General features: G+C 31.1%; 2 protein-coding genes across 5 annotated transcripts; both read left to right on the forward strand.

The window, feature by feature from the left end:
• Positions 1-547: 547 nt before the first annotated feature.
• On the forward strand, positions 548-3,335 carry FBW2 (F-BOX WITH WD-40 2). 4 transcript variants are annotated; one of them, XM_028048414.2, is made up of 4 exons: positions 548-703; positions 802-964; positions 1,827-2,139; positions 2,346-3,335. In XM_028048414.2, exons 3-4 carry the CDS (start codon positions 1,832-1,834, stop codon positions 3,001-3,003), a joined length of 966 nt encoding a protein of 321 aa, XP_027904215.1. In that variant the 5' UTR covers positions 548-703; positions 802-964; positions 1,827-1,831; the 3' UTR covers positions 3,004-3,335. The 4 variants fall into 4 exon arrangements, with proteins under 4 accessions (XP_027904215.1, XP_027904217.1, XP_027904216.1 ...); XM_028048416.2 differs by having other exon boundaries at positions 650-678; XM_028048415.2 differs by lacking the exon at positions 548-703 and having other exon boundaries at positions 721-964.
• Positions 3,336-14,240: 10,905 nt separating this feature from the next.
• LOC114195946 (phospho-2-dehydro-3-deoxyheptonate aldolase 1, chloroplastic-like) lies at positions 14,241-18,318 on the forward strand. Its single transcript, XM_028086398.2, has 5 exons — positions 14,241-14,837; positions 14,921-15,198; positions 16,763-17,039; positions 17,185-17,430; positions 17,828-18,318. Exons 1-5 carry the CDS (start codon positions 14,337-14,339, stop codon positions 18,077-18,079), a joined length of 1,554 nt encoding a protein of 517 aa, XP_027942199.1. The 5' UTR covers positions 14,241-14,336; the 3' UTR covers positions 18,080-18,318.
• The last annotated feature ends 3,709 nt before the right edge of the window (positions 18,319-22,027 follow it).

The following is a 22,027-nucleotide window of genomic DNA, read 5'->3' on the forward strand; positions in this document are numbered from 1 at the left end:
TGGTAACCCTCATAGAAACTTGTTGGTTTTGAAATTCAACAACTTGTCCTCTAGTCAACTTCAATCTTCACCACTCGCCCGTGCCATTTTCACATGCCCACAGTATATACCCTCTTTTTTAAAGACATTCTTCTCTCACACACAACACCAGTTCCAGTCAACCTACTCAGTTACTACCGACTCGTGTCGGTGTAACCCTTTTCCCAACCCCGCTTCTAACTCTAATAACTCGTGAGTGAGTTCTCTTCTGTTCTCTTCTGTTCCTTCTCTCTCTACATTTACTCACTCTCCTAATAATCTCTTTCATCAATAGGTTTCACCAAATGAAAATATTTAATGTTTTTTATTTGGGAGTATTAAATACTACGAGTAATTTTATTTGACATTAAAAAGGTGGTACCGTGGGGATGACGATGTCATTAAATATCTGTCATGTTTTCTTGCCAAAATTGACCTTTTAATAACAATTTAATGTTTTTTTTCTTCTTTTCTTGATGTTTTAAAATCTTCTGGGCTAAGACAAAATTGACAGTTTGAGTATTGCAGTAACAAAACATTCATTGGTATTTATCTTGCTTCTTGTGTGTGTGTTCTCTTTTATTTAGCCTCCAGCTATACGCAAATACAATACTCTAGTCCTTTTTGGTTGAAAGGACTCACTCTATCTATCATCCATTGGTTTGCTATTTCTTCATCTCAACCAGTACTTTCACTCTCTACTCTCTACACACTTCACACACACATTACACATGTACCTTTGTTTTCTATTCTACTGTGGCTTTACTCTTGTTCTTGTTGCAGCTGGTGGTTGCATTGAATCGGAGGGTAGGTGGGAAGACGTGTCTTGTTGTGTAGCTTTCCCTTTCCTCTCTTTTTCCCGGCGCATGTGGCGGATTAGACGCTCACTGCTTCCATAATTCAGCTTCTCCAAGGAACACGGTCTCCTCATCTAAGATTTCCTCTGGTAACTCTAAATCTCATACCTTTTTGTTGCATGTGACTCTTTTTTATTTTTGTTTCTCTCTCTCTCTTTCTTTCTTTCTTTCTCTCTTTCTCACCTACCCTTTTGTTTATTCACTCACAGAACTAAGAATCCTCCCCTCACTTTCCCAGACAAAAGAAAGAAAACCAATCTCTGGATTCTTTGTTTACTCAAGATTTGGTACCTTAAAAACTAAATTTCTTGTTTTTTTCTTTTCTCTCCTTCCTTCCTCTCTTTCTTCTGGGTTTTCTTTGCAAAAGCCTGGAGGGCTGGCCGACTCTTTGTTTGTGGCTTGGACTGTGTGATTTTGGGCATTCTCCCAAGCTTGTGGAGGCTTTGTTGCGGAAAAGCTAAAAAATGTACTTCAATTTCAGTTCTGTTAAGGGAAATGTTCTCGCATTTTTTATTTTATTTTTTCTGGTGTGGAAAATTTCTGACATGTTATGTATTCCCAAGTTCTTCTTGTGGGAGAGTCTGTGAGATGAACTTGTAAAGTTGAGATCTTTTCAATTATCTTCAATCAGGGAAGTTTGATTTCTTGCTATCGAAATTCCCTTTGTCTTCCGGTTTTCGATCTCTCTAACCCTTTCCGAAAGATGCTTCCTTTTACCTGTTATTCAGAGAATATTTGAAATTAAACTATTCATTCACATGCTTGTGACAGATATTTTGGTGTATGTGCGAGTCACTGAATCTGGTTATTCTATTTTTTTTTTTTTTGGCCTTTTCTGTGGAGAGTTCCATTTTTTTGTTAATACTTTTTTCATTGATATATACATCTTTGTATTTGATGCTTGAGCCTGAACAATAAACCACAAAATTTTGAAATTTTGTTGTTTTATAGATTGGATGGAAGAAGCGTGTGAATTTCGAAGTTGGGCAGAATTGATTCCTGATGCCCTAGGGGTAATCTTCACAAATCTTTCTCTTCAGGACAGGGTAACGGTGATCCCCAGAGTGTGTAAATCATGGGCCAATGCAGTAACTGGACCCTACTGCTGGCAAGAGATAGACATTAAGGATTGGAGCAGCAGATGCCAGCCCGACCAACTCGATCGGCTACTTGAGATGCTCATCAGAAGAAGTTGTGGATCCCTCCGCAAACTCAGTGTTTCTGGTCTCCAAACTGAAAGCATCTTCACTTTCATTGCTGAAAAGTAAGCAATTTTAATTAATTACATACACTTTAAACTTTAGTGTAAATCATGTGGATGCATAGTTTTCTAATCACTGTGCTAATTGCTGACAACTTTGGCATTAGAATATAAATTTGGCACAATTCATGTCCTAATGCTGCTACTGCTAGTTCACATTACATAGTTACCAATGTTTCTTACTCAAAATCCTTGTACTCTTTTGCAAGTGCCTGTTCCCTCCAGACTTTGCGGCTGCCAAGGAGCAGTATGAGTGATGCCATTGTGGAACAGATTGCTGGGAGGCTTTCTATGATTTCGTTCTTGGATGTGAGCTACTGCATTAAAATCGGCCCCTATGCACTTGAGATGATTGGCAAGAACTGCAAACTGCTAGAAGGGTTGTGTCGAAACATGCATCCTTTGGATACTGCAGGCAAGCCCTATCAAGATGATGAAGCATATGCAATTTCCTCCACAATGCCTAAGCTCAAACATCTTGAAATGGCGTATCATCTTATCAGCACTTCGGGTGTCCTCCAAATACTTGCGAACTGCCCAAAGCTTGAATTTTTGGATCAAAGGGGGTGTTGGGGTGTGACATTGGACAACATGTTCTTGAAGCAGAAATTCCCAAAGCTGAAGGTTTTGGGGCCTTTTGTTCTCGACACTTACGAGAGTGATGGGTGGGATGATTTCTCAGATGTGTCAGATGCTTCTGAGTACTTGGCTTGGGACTTCGTGGCTGGTGGCATGGGTGAATACTATGTCGATGATAGTGACAGTTATGATGGAATGTGGGATGATGAAGGGAGGCTAGATGAGCTTCAGTTCGGGTTTTATGAAGGGATAGAAGATGCAGGAATGTATTGGCCTCCATCTCCATAAGCTAGTTGCTTTACTTGTGATCAAGTGTATGTTTTTTCTACTCTTGTAACTAATGCTTCCTTCTACTTTACTTTTATGTGGTGTCCTATGAATCATGTGTTTTTCCTTCAGAATTGAAGTAAGTTTGGCTTGCTCTGCCTAGCATATGCATAACTGAGTGATGTTGTTATTGACCTACCTTAGATTTCTTGTTTAAGTAGGCAAAGGAAAGGGAAGAAAAAACTCCCTGTTTCCCATGTTAGAGCTCTACATGTAATTGGAACTTCTGGTTTAACCATATTGTACCTTCTTGAACATGTCTGTTTGATGAGGTTGCTCAATTGGATTTTCAATCTTTGTTCTTCTGCACTGCTAAAACATTATCCCATATAATACCTGGTTAAACTAACTAGTTTGATGGATTTTTTTCAATGTTATAATGAAGTTAAAAATATATCTAAAATATCCTAAAGTGGATAAGTTTTTGGGTTTGATTTGAGAAACACTTCTGAGATGCCGTGCTATAGTTGTACTTCGATTAATTATGTAATTTCCAACCTTTTTCGAAAACGACCCTCGAATATTTTTTTTATATTTTTTTGGTGATTTCTGTTTCCACTTCATGGAACTAATAAAGCTTGGAAAAGATGACTTTTTTTCCGTGGTCTTGTATTGTTGCTTCTGTCTGAGTCAACATTACTAAGCTGGTGCTGTCATCAAATTCATGCATTCACGTGTTCATCAAATCGGAGTCATTAAATCAGGTCAGCTAACAAATATGAACGTGTTGACGTGAAAACAGGAACTGATAGCTTTTGTTCAGATGTGAATAATTATGTTCCTTGTTCGTTTCTAAACATGTTAGATTCGCATGTGTTTGGTTCTCACGTTTACCAGACGATTAAATGAATGGAAAAAATACAGAACCTGTTTCTTTTTTCCTAAACTGATGCAGATGATACAGAACCAAATAGGCACCAAAGATAATATATCTTCATAATGCGTATTTTTTTAGGAGGGGTTGTGCCAGATGCTGGTTATTTGAAAATTTGTGAGATTAAACTACGTGTAATTATAGTTCTGAGCATTACTCGTTTGTTGAAAAAACATAGCAAAAATAGAGTCGGTGTGTTCAAACACATGTTTCTCTCTGCAAAATAAACTAGTTTTGTATTTCGGCCAACTTAAGATAAACAGATAATGAGCCGAGTACAACATTTATCAGAAATAATTATAATAAAAGATTTAAAATATAGTAAAATGATAACAGAATTTTTTGTGAACCTATGTGTGTGTGTATTGTTTCAGAGAATTACTATGTATTAAAATAAAAATTCATTCTCTTGGATTATGAAAATAAAATAGAAGAGAATCGAGATTCGTGTACACCAAAATATAAGAGAAACATGCTGAAAGGTACTTCCATTGCAGAAGGAGTTGCCGTGACTGTTTGCTTTGTTACCTTTTTTTTAACCTTCAAAATTCAAATGATAGAGGATAGCATTGCAGTGAAAAAGATGATTTTTTACTGGGTTTGGTAAACTGAAACAACATGTGTATCAGTTGCCGTACTTTATTCTCTGGGCCCATAGAATAGAATTCATTACACTGTACAATACACAATTACATATACTCGTATATATGCTTATCATTTTTCTTACAAAGAACAAACAACTAGTTGAGAATACTATATCAAACAAGAAGAAACTTACAATATTTATTTATTATGATAGAGGGTTGATGCTATTTTTTAAATCAGGTTTTAAGTTTCTGATGTAAAAAATAGCACGTTAGTTTTTCTGTGGCAGAAAAATGATAAACTTACCAGAAAGCTTTCTTAACCGTGTGTGATTACTGAGTGAATCAAATTAGTATAAGTGTTGTAAAGCAAATGATTGGTAAGAGTTTAAAAAGGTTTATGGTGAAGCGTTTGTTATGTTCTGATTTCTGGCGGCAATCGAGTAGAAAAAAGAGGGACAATGAATATCTGTATGATTCATGTGCACTTTGTGAAGATTCCGGGAATGTCCCTGGTGGATCTTTGTTCATACTTCATATTATTAATTTGGTGTTACATTGTTTAGTATTATTTGTTTACCATCCATCCACATAACTAAAGTGGTTTAATTAATTAAGTTGTATGCTAGAGAGTAGCTCGTAGTCACATGATTACATGTGATAATGTTTTTGGATCTTGCAGAGCATTGTGATTTCAATTTAGCCTTTGAAACTTGTGTCCGACCATTATTTTGGAGAGTTCAGATAATGCCATTAAAGTTGGTGCAGCACGTGGTTAAGAAGATGAGAATGAATTAATTAATTAATTAGGGTTTAATAAAAATGATTTGGGATTGAGAAGGAAGAGGTTTTGTTTGTGGTGATTGTCCAATTGTGAAGGCAGTGTTGGAGGACCACAAAATGCAGAGTCCTGAGTTTCACATATCTGGTGCCTGTTGCTTCATCACAGATTAGATCCTCTGGAATATACAACTTTTCCTTTCAGTGTGAGGTTCTGCATTGTGCTCATCATCAAATAACCAGTGGTCCCAATTCACATTTACTCAACTATCTTTTTTCTACTTAAAATCGCATAATAATACTCCATTTTACAATTTCTATACATATCATTCAATGTCTCTCTTTTACTGACGTCTATAGAGATTTTATTTACATAGATAAAAATAGTTATTTTTTACTCTATCACTTAGAAGTAATAATGCGTACTTACATATATGTGCAAGTTATATATCATGGTTTAAGAAATTTACAATAAGTTGAATTCAAAATATCTAAGACTATGAGTTTATGGAAAAGATTATTCGAATGTGAGATTTTGTTTTTCTTCCTTGTTTTTTCTTCTGGATTTTTTTTCAAACTATCCTTCTTTTCCTTCAGCCACGTGTTTCCTTCTCTTCGCCATTCTTCTGCTTCCTATTGCCATCATGGAAATAAAAAATGAGGGAGAAACAAAATCACATCCAAATCAATTTAAATTGAAAAGGGCCCCCACAAATTCAAGTACACCAATGTCTTTATAATGGGTTTATGGGCTCCCTTTTATCGGGAGGAATAATCATATATATAACATTTATCTTCCTTAGTTATCGGGAGAGATGGTAAAGGAAAAAATTAGGCATGTTAAAGTGAGTCAATCCAACTCACACAGGTTGGCTCATCACGAACCGGGTTGAAAATGAGTGAATCAAATCCGACTCACTTTTTGGTGAGCCAGAAATTTTGTAATCCGGCTCAACCCACAACGGGTTGGTGGGTTAAGTGGGTTGGCTCACCAATCCACCTAACAAATTTATTTATTTATTTATTTTAGTATTCAAATATTTAAATAAATTTTTAAGTAACCCATGAGATGACAATCATAGTAAAATCAATAACCAATGTTTTGATTATGCTCACCACCAATATATGAAGAATTATTTCCAAGAAAGTATCTATTAGTCTAAGAAAACATGGCTAATATTACAAATTTTCTGTCATATTATTCAACAAAATATAAATAAAAAAACTATACATTTTTTCCATGCTAATTTAGAAAAAAAATTGTTTGTAAGACGGTTACTTGAGTAATTTACTATTATAGTTAAGTTTTAAAGTATCAGCATATATATAACTTGACAATCAAATTAATTAAATATTCAAACTATTCAAATATAATTAAGCAACATTCTAGCATTTAAAAATATGAGATTGTGAACAAATATAATAGGAGTAGTAAATAATTATTAAAAATAAAATTAAAAGAAAATTTAAAAAAATTTAAAAAAAATGTAAAAAAAATTGGTGGGTTAAGTGTGCCAACCCACCTTCAACCCGGCTCGAACCCATGGTGAGCCGGGTTGGCTCACGGATTGAAACCCATTTTGACATCTCTAGAAAAAATTATTGTCAAAATTTAATCGACATATATGATATTCCAATACCTCAATGTTAGTAGTAACATGTCGGATCGGGTACAGATAGTGTTTTTCTGTGATCTGATCTGAAAAAAAAAATTACTCATTATCATCCCATTATTCATATGAGTATTCGTTTAAAAATACCCAAAAATAATTTAAAACTCGTAGGTATTTGTGGATACTCGCAACTATTTAGAAAGATATTATATAAATTTTTGAAATTAAATTTTAATAAAAATATAAAAAGATGTAAAATAAAATATAAATTAAATTAAATTTAAGTTTAAATTAAATTTAATCTAATAAAATATAAATTAAAATTTATTTCAATTAAATAAAATTTAATAAAATATATTTTTTATTTTAATTTATTGCGGGTAACGGGTATTCGCAGGTACAGATAAATCCGACCCGATCCGTTTATAAACGGATATTAAAATACCCGCTATCTGCTACTCATGGGTACCAACTATTTAACGCAAATTTTATCTGCGGAAACTTGCGAACACCAATATTTTTTCATCCCTAATAGTTAGGTTACATATCTTTGTCCGATATTTTAGGATACTTTATATATATTTACAATGGTTAAATATGTTTTTGGTCACTTAAGTTTCATTAAATTTTGGAATTAGTCCCTCTTCAAAATTTTATACCAATTTACTCCTTCATCTTTAAAATGCGTGAATTTAGTCTTTCTTACCAAATTTTGTTAAGTTTATTTGACATTTTAAACGTATTTTACGATAATATTTGAGTTAACCTTGAAGCGAAAATATGTCAAGCGATATAAACAATTCAAATATTATCATGAAATGCGCTTGAAGCGTCAGATAAACTTAACAAAATTTTGTTAAAATGACTAAATTCACACGTTTTTAAAGATGAAAGACTAAATTGGTAAAAATATTTGAAGAATGGCTAGTTCCAAATTTTACTTAAACTTAAGGGACCAAAAACATATTTATTCCTATCTACAATGAGATATCTAATCTACAAACCAATATTTTTTTTTTTGGCAACATTTAATACATATGAATTTAATTTTGATTCATACAATGATAGCCATATATTTATCATGATTTTAAAAATTATTGTACACTTTTCGACATGTATATATCATATCTTCTATTATATTATTTTCAAAATGAACGTATCGTCGTATCAAATGTGTCATATCCAATACACGTGTCATATTTGTGTAGTGGAAATACATGACTTTTTATGTATGTGTATATTTTATTATAAAAAAATAAAATTAATAATTTTTATTGCTGTTGAAATAAAATTTTTATTAAATTTATGAAAAAATAGATTTTTAAAAATAGATTATATAAAATATATGTAAAATTTAAAAGATAAAATAATTTATTTAATAAAATTAAAATTTGTAGTAAAATATATATACTAAAAAACAATACTAAAAATAATATTCTTTATATATAGATATAAATAGCATATTAAACAAAAGAAAAAAAAGGAAAATTATTGTGATTTTTACATTATTACTACATGACAGATTTTGAAATTGCATATCGGAATTCATTTATCATCATAACATTTTTGGCTGGTTATCGGATGAAAGATTCATAAATGATGAATCTCTTTACATATACCAGACGTTCAAGACACCATGTAAAAAATACTTCCACGTTTAAGTTAGTGCTCAATTTCAAATAGTCTAATTTTATTTTATCTACATTCTTTGTTTATAATATCTTTGGTGAACTTTTAACTTTTGTCCAATGATATCATAACCTTACTTTTGAGGCAATTTATGGATTACATCCTTAAACTTGTTGTTTTATAGGTTTTTGGATAAATTATTTGTGAGAAATGTGTATTTTCTTGTAATTAATTCACATAAGCTGGATTTCATGATTGATGAAAAAATGAAATTTCAACACCGTGTAGTTTTATCAAGTGTTTTGTGGATGACGATATATATGAGACAACATACAATAACATAGAATAAGCTTGAATATTTACTTGCCTCAAAATTAGAAGCCAATGAAAAGAGACTAAGACGATTCATGGTCAAATATGTAAAGTGCATCACTTCTCTAAAATATATGTAAAGTATCTAACCTAACTTGACATTTTCAAAGTTACTTTACAACAAGGTTGAATACTTTTTTTTTCCAACTCTTAAAAATGTTTATATAATCTTTAAGAATTTTGAAATAGAAAAATGAGTAAATTCAAATAAGATTTGGTTTTTAGGTTAATTATTGAGATGGGTAATGTTAAATAATCATATTGATTTCTAACAATAATTTGTCATCATATATGTTCAAGGTGATTATCATGGAGTGGGAACTAATTTTGAAGTATAAATTCTCAATATTGATTTCTCCAACTACCAATATCCTTATTTGCTCACACCATTAATTCCCTTGGTTCCAATTTAAACCCAATTGTTACTTCTAGATTTTTCCTATTCTAGTCACTTCAATTTCAATTTGGAGAGGAAAATTTTGGTTTTCAAAAGGTTCAAGTTCAAATTTCTTTGAAAATTTTAGGGTTTGGTTCCTGGTGTTTCAAATTGAATCTTTAGAAATCTTGAACCTTATTATTATTATTATTATTATTATTATTATTATTATTATTATTATTATTATTTTGGATGTCGATATTTCTTTTTTGAAGTACTGGGAGTTTTGAATTTTTTATTTTTGGGGTTTGAATCTGAAGTGAAAAGAGTTTTAAAATTCAAAATACATTTCCTTTTATTTTTCCCTGTGACTTCACTCGTATATGTATGTGAACAATAAACTATTGAAATTAAAGTATTAAGATTAAAACATAATCATTAAAATATTCACTAAACAAAAATCAAATTCAAAAAACATTTTACTAATATTTTAATCTCAAAATTCGTATTTTTTTTCTTTAAGTTTGATATGATGACCGAATTAATTATTTTCATGTTCCAAAATAAATTAGTTGTCTTACAATAATTTTTTTTCCGTATATATGTAAGGTCTAAAGAGATGGTTTTTAAACTATAGAAATCGAATGAATTATTTATCCTGAGGTATAAATATTACCCATAAAAAAAAACGATGAGAATGAAATTGTAGATGCAGAGCAAAATTGTTTTTAACATGGGTTAAGTATGTTTTTAGTCCCTGAGTTTTGACCAAAAATTAGAATTCGTCAACGATCAAAACTTTGATAAATTTTGATATCTAAATTTTAAAAATAAATGAATATAATCATTTTAACCCAATTTTGTTAACTTTTTTTTAGGTTTCAAACGCATTTCTCAGTAAATATTGAGTCGAGAATGTGTCAAACGGCATAAACAACTCCAATATTAACATGAAACACATCCGACATGTTGAAAAAGGTTAACGTAATTGGGTTAGAAGGACTATATTCATTCATTTTTAAAATTTAGAATCAAAATTTATCAAAATTTTGACCAAAAACGAATTCCAAATTTTGACCAAAGTTTAGAGATTAAAAACATACTTAACCCTTAATTCATCAATATTACTGGGGATGGAATACAGGTACAAACACCATAAGGGTTTTCATGATACACAATATGGGCTTTTAATATAGGGCCTGCGTCTTTTCAAATAAATGGGTTATAGCAATTTGGAAAAGTGCAGTTTCTTCCTGCACCTCTTTAAGTATTTTTTTCTGCACACATAAAAAAAATCATTTTCTTTTTCCGGATTGTACATTCTAAAATTCATTTGATTTCTAAATTGTGTAATACAAAATCTAATTTAACTTTTAAACTATATAATCTAAAATTTATTAAAAATATATGATTTTCAAGTTATATTATTCAAAAGTTATTTTTAACTTTCGAATTGTACTGTTCTAAAAGAGTAAAACAAAAAATTTCATCTACGTAGGAGTACAGAAAGAAATATATGGAGATGTAGGAAGAAATGGTGCTTTGGGCTACCGGAGATACACTAGTCCAACTACTAGGACCCATTGATATCCCCACCCTAAATTCACAACTAATTTTTTTATGAAATATTAATTTACCAAAATACAATGAGAAAATATATTTCCCTACATATTTAATTTTCGCGTAATGCACATAAGACTACGCTTTTGTTGTAGTGTGAATAGGATCTTTAAGAAGAGAGAGAGGTAGGGACAAGGTAAGTTATTTTCACAGGTCGGAGGTTCAAATAGCACAGGATGGAAGTATCAAGAGAAATCATTTTTCCTTTATTAGAAGACAATTGCATCTGGTTCATTTCTTTCTGCACCCCCTAAGTTTTCTTCCTACACACCCTTAATTTTAAGTGAGAGTTTTGTCGATGTTCTTGCTGCTCAGCAGAGTCTTGAGAAAAGAAATAAGTTGATAAAGATATTAGTTAAGGAATAATTAATATGGATTAATTATTATTAATTTTATATTAAAAGTTGAAATAATTAAATATAGTAATTAAAATAGTATAAATATATATAATAAATTTTATAAAGATAAAAGAAATCTTTTAAATTTTTAAAGTTTTTATTAAAAACAAAAAAAAAAATTCAATAAAGTCTCAAATTTATACTTTAACTTTTTCTTTTTAAATTTTTAGATGTTTAATATTATTTTTTTATTAATTTAAATTTATTTTATACATTTTTTAGATATTTAAGATATTTTTTGTTAATTTAAATTTTTTTATGTTTAATTATGTATAATTTTTAATAATATTAAAATATATTTATTTTATTATTCAATTATTATTTATTTATATTTATAAATATTAAATAAAATAAAATAATAATTATAAATAATAATTATGAATATTTTATCTTTTAAATAAAATAAATTATATTAATACGAAGATTTTATTTAATATCATATTTATTTATATAATATATCGATTTCAATGTATATTAATTATGTATCCTTAACAAAACCCATAAACTAATATAAAAATTTTGGTTACGTACTACCTTTTCGGCCGACACTGATCGATGATCTAATTAAAAGTGAGAGTTTTGATTATTTATAAATGCAATCTCATTATGCTGTTGGTATTTTCAATATATTATACCCATTGTTTAAAAGCAATAATAATTTTCCCCATTAAGTTCCTTCTTTTAGAATTCCCTGTATATAAATTTTAGGTATGAATACATTTGGTACCCAAACTTTTTTGAAAAGTTAAATGTGATACCCGAACTTTAAGAATGTTCAATTTGGTACCCCAATTTTCTAAAGAGGTTCAATTTGGTCCTCTCCGTTAAGTTGAAGTTAACACCGTGTCCGTACAGGACATGTGTCAAGCCATGAAATTTTATTTTTTTTTATTTTTTTTTTTCAAAAAATTTAAAAAAACTGCCACGTGTCAGTTTATCATCGTGCCACGTGGCAGCTTACAAGCATGACACGTGGCAGTGTAATAGTTGTTTTTAATTTAGTACCCCAATTTAAATTTTTGGTTCAATTTAGTACCCAATTTTTTAAAATCATTCAATTTCATCATCTTCCATTTGAGACCAAATTAGTAAATAAGCTTAATTACAACCTATATATACATGTTACAATAATTTTTTCTAATATATATACATCAAATCATTTCACCTAAATACTTAAATTATTTTATTTTTTTCATTTTAACCTTTGTAATTTTTTATACATGAAATTTTTTACACTTGTAAAAAATAAAATAATTTGAATATTTAGGTGTAGTGATTTGATGTATAAATTCAAAACAATTATTTTAACATGTTTATATAAATTATAATTAAGCTTATTTACTAATTTGGTCTCAAATAGGAAAGGACGAAATTGGATCATTTTAAAAAATTTGGGTACTAAATTGAACCAAAAATTTAAATTGGGTACTAAATTGAAAACAACTATTACACTGCCACGTGTCATGCTTGTAAGCTGCCACGTGACACGATGATAAACTGACATGTGACAGTTTTTTAAATTTTTTGAAAAAAAAATTATTTTTTTTGAAAAAAAAAATTAAAAAAAAAGAAATTTGATGGCTTGACACGTGTCCTGTACGGACACGGTGTTAACTCCAATCTAACGGAGAGGACCAAATTGAACCTCTTTAGAAAATTGGGTACCAATTTGAACATTCCTAAAGTTCGGATACCACATTGAACTTTCCAATAAAGTTTGGGTACCAAATATGTATTTATACCAAATTTTAAGTGCAATCTTATTATTGCTACTCTTTTAACGTATTATACTATTGTCGGAAGAAATCCAATTTAAACATCTTTTATAAATTCATGTAAGCTTTGTAAACAACTATGTCGTAGTTAAATATAATCTCAAATAATCAAGCTTTAGAATGAAAGTAATAAAAACTCCTTGGCCTCTACATTCTAAGCGTAACTAATTAATTAATATTTCCATTAATGTAAAATACGTAATTTATAATTTCGGTGGGTACTATATTACTTTAGAATTTTGTAACCAAGTGTAATGCTTAACTATATATGTTTTGGAATTGTCATCAAAATAATTTAATAATGGAAATTCTAAAAGTAATCCTCATTTTTAGTTACGATAATGATGTTATATATATATATATATATATATATATATATATATTTATTGTATGTATGTAAATTTTATTTGTCAGTGAACCTCTTTGTCATTATTTTTATCATTTTTTTTAAATAATTACTATTTTACAATTCTTTATAGAAATAAAATGATTCTAACAAAAAGTTTTTTTTTTTTTATTTCTCTTTTGTATCTCTAAAGAGAAGAGGAGTGAAAGATATAAAAAGTATTTATGTCAAAGTACATTTTGGTTTTTGTCATTGTCTGAAGTTTCTCCGACGTCTTTTTTCTTTTTGTCCTCGACATCACATAATGGCCCAACACAATGTTTCTCTCATCTCTTTCTATATTTCTTTTATAAGGACATGACTCTTATGGTTAGATGTATGTAAAAAAGAAAGCAAATTAATACAGCATTTGATCATGTAAATACTTTATATATTTTTTTTGCTTTCAAGATAAATTAATTACGATGCATCTAATTCTAGTTTTTTTTTTAAATATAGTAATTTTCTCATTTAAACATCACCTAGATATTTTTTTTTATCTGCAAAACACTATTTATCAAACGTTAGTATAACGACATTCAAAATTAAATAAATAAAAAAGAACAATACATTTTAGTCTAAAACACATATTTTATTTCCAATTTTCTCACAAAATGAAATCCAAAGGTAAATTTTATTTCTCACATATTTTGTTTATAAAATAAAATGTTTTGCTGGATTAAACACTCCCCATAATACCCCTGCCCAATTGTGGACGAAAATACCCTTTCCCAACAACAACCTCTCTCCTTATAAAAGCCCCGTTCCTCCTGTGGAAGTATATCTGAGAAAACCATCACCACTCTCTCTTTTTCTCTCTAGGTCTGCGACAAGATCCTCTGTGTGTCTCTATCTGTCACCGTGAGAGACCCTATACACGCAACAAAAATGGCCACCGCCGCTTCCAACTCTCTCCTTCAAACCAAATCCATTCTTCCAACCCACCCTCTCTTGCCTTCCTCCACCACCCAATGCTACTCCGTTCTCGGGCCCAAGCCCAGGCCCATCCAATCCGTTCACGCAGCCGACAACCCAGTCAATGTAGTAACCGACGGCAAACAGCAGCAACCGAGGCATGACGCCAAGTGGGCCGTGGACAGCTGGAAGTCCAAAAAGGCCCTCCAGCTCCCGGAATACCCGAACCAAGAGAAGCTCCAGGCGGTGCTCAAGAGTCTCGAAACGTTCCCTCCCATCGTCTTCGCCGGAGAGGCTCGCAACCTGGAGGAGCGCCTCGCCGACGCCGCCGTCGGGAAAGCGTTCCTCCTCCAGGGCGGAGACTGCGCCGAGAGCTTCAAGGAGTTTAATGCCAACAACATCCGCGACACCTTCAGAATCCTCCTCCAGATGAGTGTGGTTATGATGTTCGGGGGCCAGATGCCCGTTATCAAGGTACCACTACACCATCTCCACTCTCTTTTCTTAAGATTCTTCAAATAATTGGTAATGAAGTTGCGTTGGAGTGTTTGTGTTAGGTGGGACGAATGGCGGGTCAGTTCGCGAAACCGAGATCGGAGCAGTTAGAGGAGAAAAACGGGGTGAAACTTCCTAGTTACAGAGGTGATAACGTGAACGGAGATGCGTTTGAAGAGAAAGCTAGAATTCCGGATCCTGAAAGGATGATCAGAGCGTATAGTCAATCCGCTGCCACTCTGAATCTTCTGAGGGCCTTCGCAACTGGAGGCTACGCCGCTATGCAAAGGGTTGGTCAATGGAATTTGGACTTCACAGAGCACAGCGAACAAGGAGACAGGTGCGTCCCACTCCCAAAAACTACTTTTTCTTTTTCTTCCATCGCTTCTGTTTACGTTTTTTTTTTGTCCTCTTTCCCAGTAACTCATTCTCAACTCACTTGTCTCGTTCTTTTCATTTTTATTGTATCTACGCTACCAAATACCAAACAAACCCTACCAGGCTACCACCTTTTCCTTTCCTTAAACTAAAACACAGGAGGTTTGTGTTTGTGTTTTGTGTACAGACTACACTGTCTTTCGCCAAAACAATTTGTGAGTTTTTAATTTTAATAAAAAATATATTTTTGGTTGCGAGTTTATGATTTTTAAATAAATATTCAGTTTTGTAATTAATTGTACTTTATTAGTACCAGTTAAATATATAAGTTCTATTTTAAAATACTGTTTAAATATAGACAATTCATTTGGTGAAAAGTATAGGTGAATTGAACGTTTGACATCATTGCTTTTCCTTTTCTTTAAATAAAAAAATTCGTGTGACATTATTTATTGTCATGTCTTATAAAAAAATTTAAATAATGTGATAAAGTTATTAAATATTATTAAATGTTTGTGTTACGTTACATTCTAGTTTTAAGTTTTTCTGCTAATGTTCCTTTCCATAATAAATGTGTTGTGCTACACTTTCCCAAATCACGTTTCCTGTTTATTTTTCGGAAGGTCTGCATTGCCCAACTTTTGTTGGTTTTCCTAAAGGGTTAAAAAGACAAAAGTTGTTAAATCACAAACATTAGTTGCTCTTCTCACATAACTTGTAAAAGTTTGCATATGTAAAAGAAAAAAAAACTTCGTTAATGCCTTTGCATAAAACAGTGTTTGCGAATTAGTCTTCTTAGCTGTTGAAGTTACGACACTTTTAGTTTTGAACCTTATGTCTTCCACAATACTTTTTTGGCATATATGTTATATGATATCAGTAATATATATATATATATATATATATATATATATATATATATATATATATATATATATATATTGGGGGTGGGGCTGGATTAAATTAGAATGCTGATATTTGTTTCCGTGAGATATAATAATGTTTGTGTATTTTTTTTCCTTTTCTTTTTTTCTTTATTTATTTAACTTTAAAATTATCTGCACAGTCAAAATATTAAAACTTTTAAAATATATTATTCAAAAAAAACTAATTATATGTTAACTTTAATAAATTTACAGTAACTATAATGATACAATTAATATTAACAATATTATTATTTTTATAATGATAATTGGTATTAATAATATTTATTATTTTTTAAATAACGTATTTTTAAAAAGTCTTAATATTTTAACTTTGGATTTGGAAAAAATAAATAAATATAAAGATAAAGGTCAAAATGGACAAAATGACAAGAAAGATAAAACATTTTTTCAATAAACATTTCATCCGTAAACCATACTATTAGTAACTTTTGTTTTTGGTGGTAAAATATCATTGTCATATTTCAATATATCAATTCCCGTCAAATTAACTAAAAATTTCAAGTAACGAGAAGGAAGAATCGATTCGAACTTCCACGAAGTGTTACCAAACACACGCTAAATATCTGTTTGGCATGACAGGTACCTAGACTTTGCACACCGAGTCGATGAGGCCCTTGGTTTCATGGCTGCTGCAGGCCTCACGGTGGAACATCCTGTAATGAAAACAACTGAGTTCTGGACTTCACATGAATGTCTGTTATTGCCATATGAACAATCACTTACAAGGTTGGATTCAACTTCTGGTCTCTACTATGACTGCTCCGCGCATATGCTTTGGGTTGGGGAACGGACCAGGCAACTCGATGGTGCTCATGTTGAGTTTCTAAGAGGAGTTGCCAATCCTCTCGGAATCAAGGTTTTCACATATTTCTTCTAAATGCATGCAAACCCATTTCATTCTATTGGTATTTTGACCTAGATTTAGTCTTAACTCTCTTGAGTTGCTTCGTTCAAGTTAGATACTTTTATGATTGATGAAATAAAACGGTATCGTGTGGCAGGTAAGTGATAAGATGGATCCAAATGAGCTTGTTAGATTGATCAGCATCTTGAACCCCCAGAACAAAGCCGGGAGAATAACTGTGATCACGAGGATGGGAGCTGAAAATATGAGGGTCAAGCTTCCACATCTGATCAGAGCAGTACGCAGAGCTGGACATACTGTAACTTGGGTCAGCGATCCTATGCATGGAAACACCATAAAGGCTCCGTGTGGACTCAAAACTCGCCCCTTTGATGCCATCAGGGTACGTAATAATAGTCTTGCCTTCCACTATAATTTGTTTCGTAGTGACAATCGCTAAAGATTTGATATCTGAACTAGTTCAGAGGTTGGCTACCAAACATTAAGGTTACATATATAATAATTAGAAGCTGGATTGATAGCTGTCAACAGAAATTAATCGTAAGGTTTTGTTTTTTCAACGGGCAATTGAACCAACCTTGTCTGGTTTTGAATTTGAAGTCTTACCAACTTCAGAGAAAGCAACATCATAAGACTGCCAACCTTGTTGTCTGATCGTTGATGCCTATGTTTTGGTCTGTAGCCATTGAAAGCCAACTTGGAGAAAGCAATGTATATCATAAGTGCCAACCTTGGTAGTTGATAGCTGATTATGTGTAGATTTTGACCTAATTGAACAGGCGGAGGTGAAAGCATTCTTGGACGTGCATGAACAGGAAGGAAGCCAACCAGGTGGGGTTCATCTAGAGATGACGGGTCAGAATGTGACTGAGTGCATTGGTGGGTCGAGAACTGTTACCTTCAATGATCTGGGCTCACGTTACCACACACACTGTGATCCCAGGCTTAATGCTTCGCAATCTCTTGAGCTTGCTTTCATAATTTCTGAACGCCTCCGAAAGCGTAGGATCGCCACTAACTTTTCTCTGTAGGATTATTCAATGCCTACAAAGAGGGTTTGCTTCTTTTTCCGTGAATTCTATTATATGGACCAACAAAAGTTATCACAATATATGTAGGAGCGTAAAGGAGATATATATTATAGGTACTGTACTGTCTCAGGGACTGAGAAATAAGAGGCATCAATAAGTGTTTATCAAAAAAGTATCCGTAAATGTTATTAAACTTGGACATGAACCATTTAGATGTCAAGCTTACTTTGTGCACTTTATTCTTTACGTGAGTATTTACAGGTAAAGCGATACTTTTTTTTTTTAATATTCATTTTCGAATTGAGTTAATTTATATTTTTATTAATAATATGTACGTAAATTATGTATTTATCAATTTATTCCTTATTATTATTATTTTAATATTACATAATATATAATAAACTTTTAATATTGTACTGGTAACTGAAGTATTAAAAAACATAGATTTATTACCCATGGAGGAGGATAGACAACCTAGGAGGACAACTTTAGCAAGTAGAGATCACGCGAATTTAATTGGTATACCTTTTTTGAAGATTAGCACGTGGAGGGTGATAGGTTAAAACCATGCCATATTGACGAGAGCATTTTTTTTTTTTTGAAAAATTATAAATGCCTTGGAATGTGATCCTAAATTTCTAAGAGAACATAATAGCTTTTTTTATGGTGAGAGATTTTGGAGACCATTATGAGTTATTGATGTAGGACACATAATAAGCGATGTTTTAATGATGAGGTTAATTTGGCTTGGCTAAGGGGAAAAAATAATGGTAGAACATGTTAAACATGCCACTATTTATAGATATAAGGTTTAGTGTCAAATTTTATTTGTTTGTTTATCTCTCCTATTTTTTAAATAAGGTTATTTTTGAGTTATTATGAACTTTGACACATAATAAGCGATGTTTTAATGGTGAGGTTAATTTGGCTTGACTAAGGGAAAAAAATAATGGTAGAACATGTTTAACATGCCACTATTTATAGATATAAGGTTTAGTGTCAAATTTTATTTGTTTGTTTATCTCTCCTATTTTTTAAATAAGGTTATTTTTGAGTTATTATGAACTTTGACATCTAAGTTATACCTATATCTCAAAAGTTCATCAACAATTTATAAAATTTATTAAAAAGAAAATAATATAAAACATGTTACACTCACATTTTTTTTATCGACAAACAATAAGAATGTATAAATGTACGTGAGACAAAAAGGTGTCTCAACCCATATACAAAAAGAGTTCTTGATGTAGATATCATAAATAAAACACAAACTTCCTATCAAAGAAATAGTTCCTAAGCTATAAAGTTTCCTCCTTGTAACAATGCAATTTTAAGCTTTGAAAGCAACCATATAAGTGTTGATGAATGATAGCGGTTTGGTCATGTTGAATGTGTCTATGAGGCTTTGCACTTCAAAAAGACAAGCATCATTTAAACCACAATTACTCTACAACCTCTCATTGGGGTCTTCGCTGCAACTGTACACAACTTTTGAGTTGCTATAAAGGACACTGCGACAACCTTCCTTAATCAAGAGAACAAGATGTTGCAAAAGAATCCAAGCCATCGTGACTAATTCATTTTTCTGTAAAAGCTAAAAACCAAAGGAGGGAAGGAGGCATGCATCCTTATTAAGCAAACATGATATGTTATGTAACCCAATAAATTACCTCTAAACATGAGATTGTATTCAACCTTAACAAAATGACATAAGGTAAGCCTCATAATTTATGCCTTATTTCCTTTCCCACATCCCTAAAGCCTATTGTTAAAGTTCCCATTTCCAACCATCAAAAACCTAATATTAGCAAAAGTCCCCACGAGTAAATTATCTATTTTCTTAGAGTCTGACTACCGTTTAAGCTACTTTGCACCCATATGTTATGTTCCATTGCTAACAATATCTTTACTTATCTATTGAGCTATGGATTTTATTCATATAATCGAGTTTAAGCACCAATCAAAGTACATGAAATTTGCCTTCAGATATTTGTATTTAGTCCATACTCAAACCTTTAACTGTGCCATGCAGAAAATCTCTTATGCATCTACTCTCTTATTCTTGAAGATAACATTGTTCTTGTGGTTCCATAAAGTCCATATGATTTTTACCTATAAGCACTTCCATATTCTATTTCCTTTTTCATTAATTTCCATTAAGCAGAAATGTTGGAAGTTCTTATTGGCTTGGTTATGGATAATAGTACTTATCCCAATCCAATTATTACACATATTCCATACCAGTCCTGCTATTTTACAAGTAAAGAACAAGTCATTTGTAGATTTCTCCGTTAATCCACACATGGGGCAAAGATAACACTCTAACAATTTTCCTTTATTCTTAAATTTTCTTTTGTTGCAATACGATTTAAAAATATCTTCCACGTGAAATTGTGAGCGATAAGTAAAACTTCCACTTTCCAAAACGAGCTATACAACTCAAAATCTTTTGGCTAGCAATTGTTTTGTAGTTTTTTATATGCTTCTTTTATTGAAAATTGTTCCACCTCTTCATCTTTCCACAACTATTCATATCTCTTTTGAGTAATTAGTATTTTTTGCATTAAGTGTTGCATTAGTTTCGTAACTTAAGGTTTTTCTCTTAAAACCATTGTCGTCTTTATTCTATTTTTCATTCCCACTCATTTTGTATCCACTCACCTTGTTACCCAAAGTAACTTGTTGTCATTTTGCATTTGAGTATAATCCCGGACAGGTTAGTCACCAAAACAAACCATAACTTTGATATCATTTATAAGTTTATTTTTGAAAACATTATTAAAAAGATATTTTAACTTCAAGTAATATAAAAAAAATAGAATCTCGTTAAATATAATATTTTTGTAGTGGTCAACAAAGACTAATGTATAGCAAAGATCGGGTGTTGTTACTAAAGAAACCAAAAAATCAAATCAAAACAAGAAATTATTGAAGTAAAGGAGAAAAAATATATGACTTTTACTATCACATTAAATACAACCAATGATAACTTTTGGTCTACCTTATAGTAGAAGGAGATTCAGTCAAGAGAGAAATGGTTAGTCATCTAAACCTTATTACAAAACTAGGAGAAACATAATTCATGAAAATTTACTTCATAAAATATCCGTTGGTAGTTACTAAATGCAAATAACCAATCAAATTAAGAAAAAAAAAAGTAAAAGAGATAACAACTTAGTGACTCATATACCATTGTCATAAGTAATTTTAAATTATCATAAACTTAAAATTTACGATAAATGATGAAACGAGATTATTAGGAAGAATTTATAAGAAAAAAAAATAATACACAACTATTGATGTTTTTGAAATAAGAAAACTGCATTTGATACAAATCTATAAAATAGATATGGTATTGATTAGACTTTACCACCTCATTTCCTCATTTCATTAAACCCATTATGTAAAATTTCATCTTATTCATTGTCATAAATTTTTATCATGAAACTTAGAGACTTTGGTCGACACTTATCTCTTATTGGGTAAGACCAAATGATTAAAATATATTTCTCTTTATCGATATTTTAACTGATTAAGAAAAAGGTTAATTAAGTGTTGAATTATTCTACTTAAAATAAATCATGTGGTTGGGTTAAAATTGTCTTTTACATATTTGTTGTATTACATTTATTTATTATATTAAACCAGACATTACTACATCTTTTTTAGTTCAACTATTAAATGAGTACAGAATATCAACTAAATAAACTACTTATATTTATTACTAAATAAATCATTTTTTTTTGTCACTAAAAGGTCAAAGTTATATTATGATTTAAGGTGACCGGTCATTAAAATAGTTAGTATGTTACTGTACCAAAATTTTGATGATTGATTATGGATTTCTAATAGTGGGAGCTAATCATACATTAAATCCCTTGATTACGTATTTAAAAGCATCTTTAAGATAAAGTTAATATCTAAAACAATGCTGTTTAAGCTATATTA

Source organism: Vigna unguiculata, chromosome 9 (genome assembly GCF_037176805.1).
Source record: "Vigna unguiculata cultivar grain cowpea cultivar isolate G323 ecotype 2 chromosome 9, ASM3717680v1, whole genome shotgun sequence".
NCBI classification, from domain to species: Eukaryota; Viridiplantae; Streptophyta; class Magnoliopsida; order Fabales; family Fabaceae; genus Vigna; species Vigna unguiculata.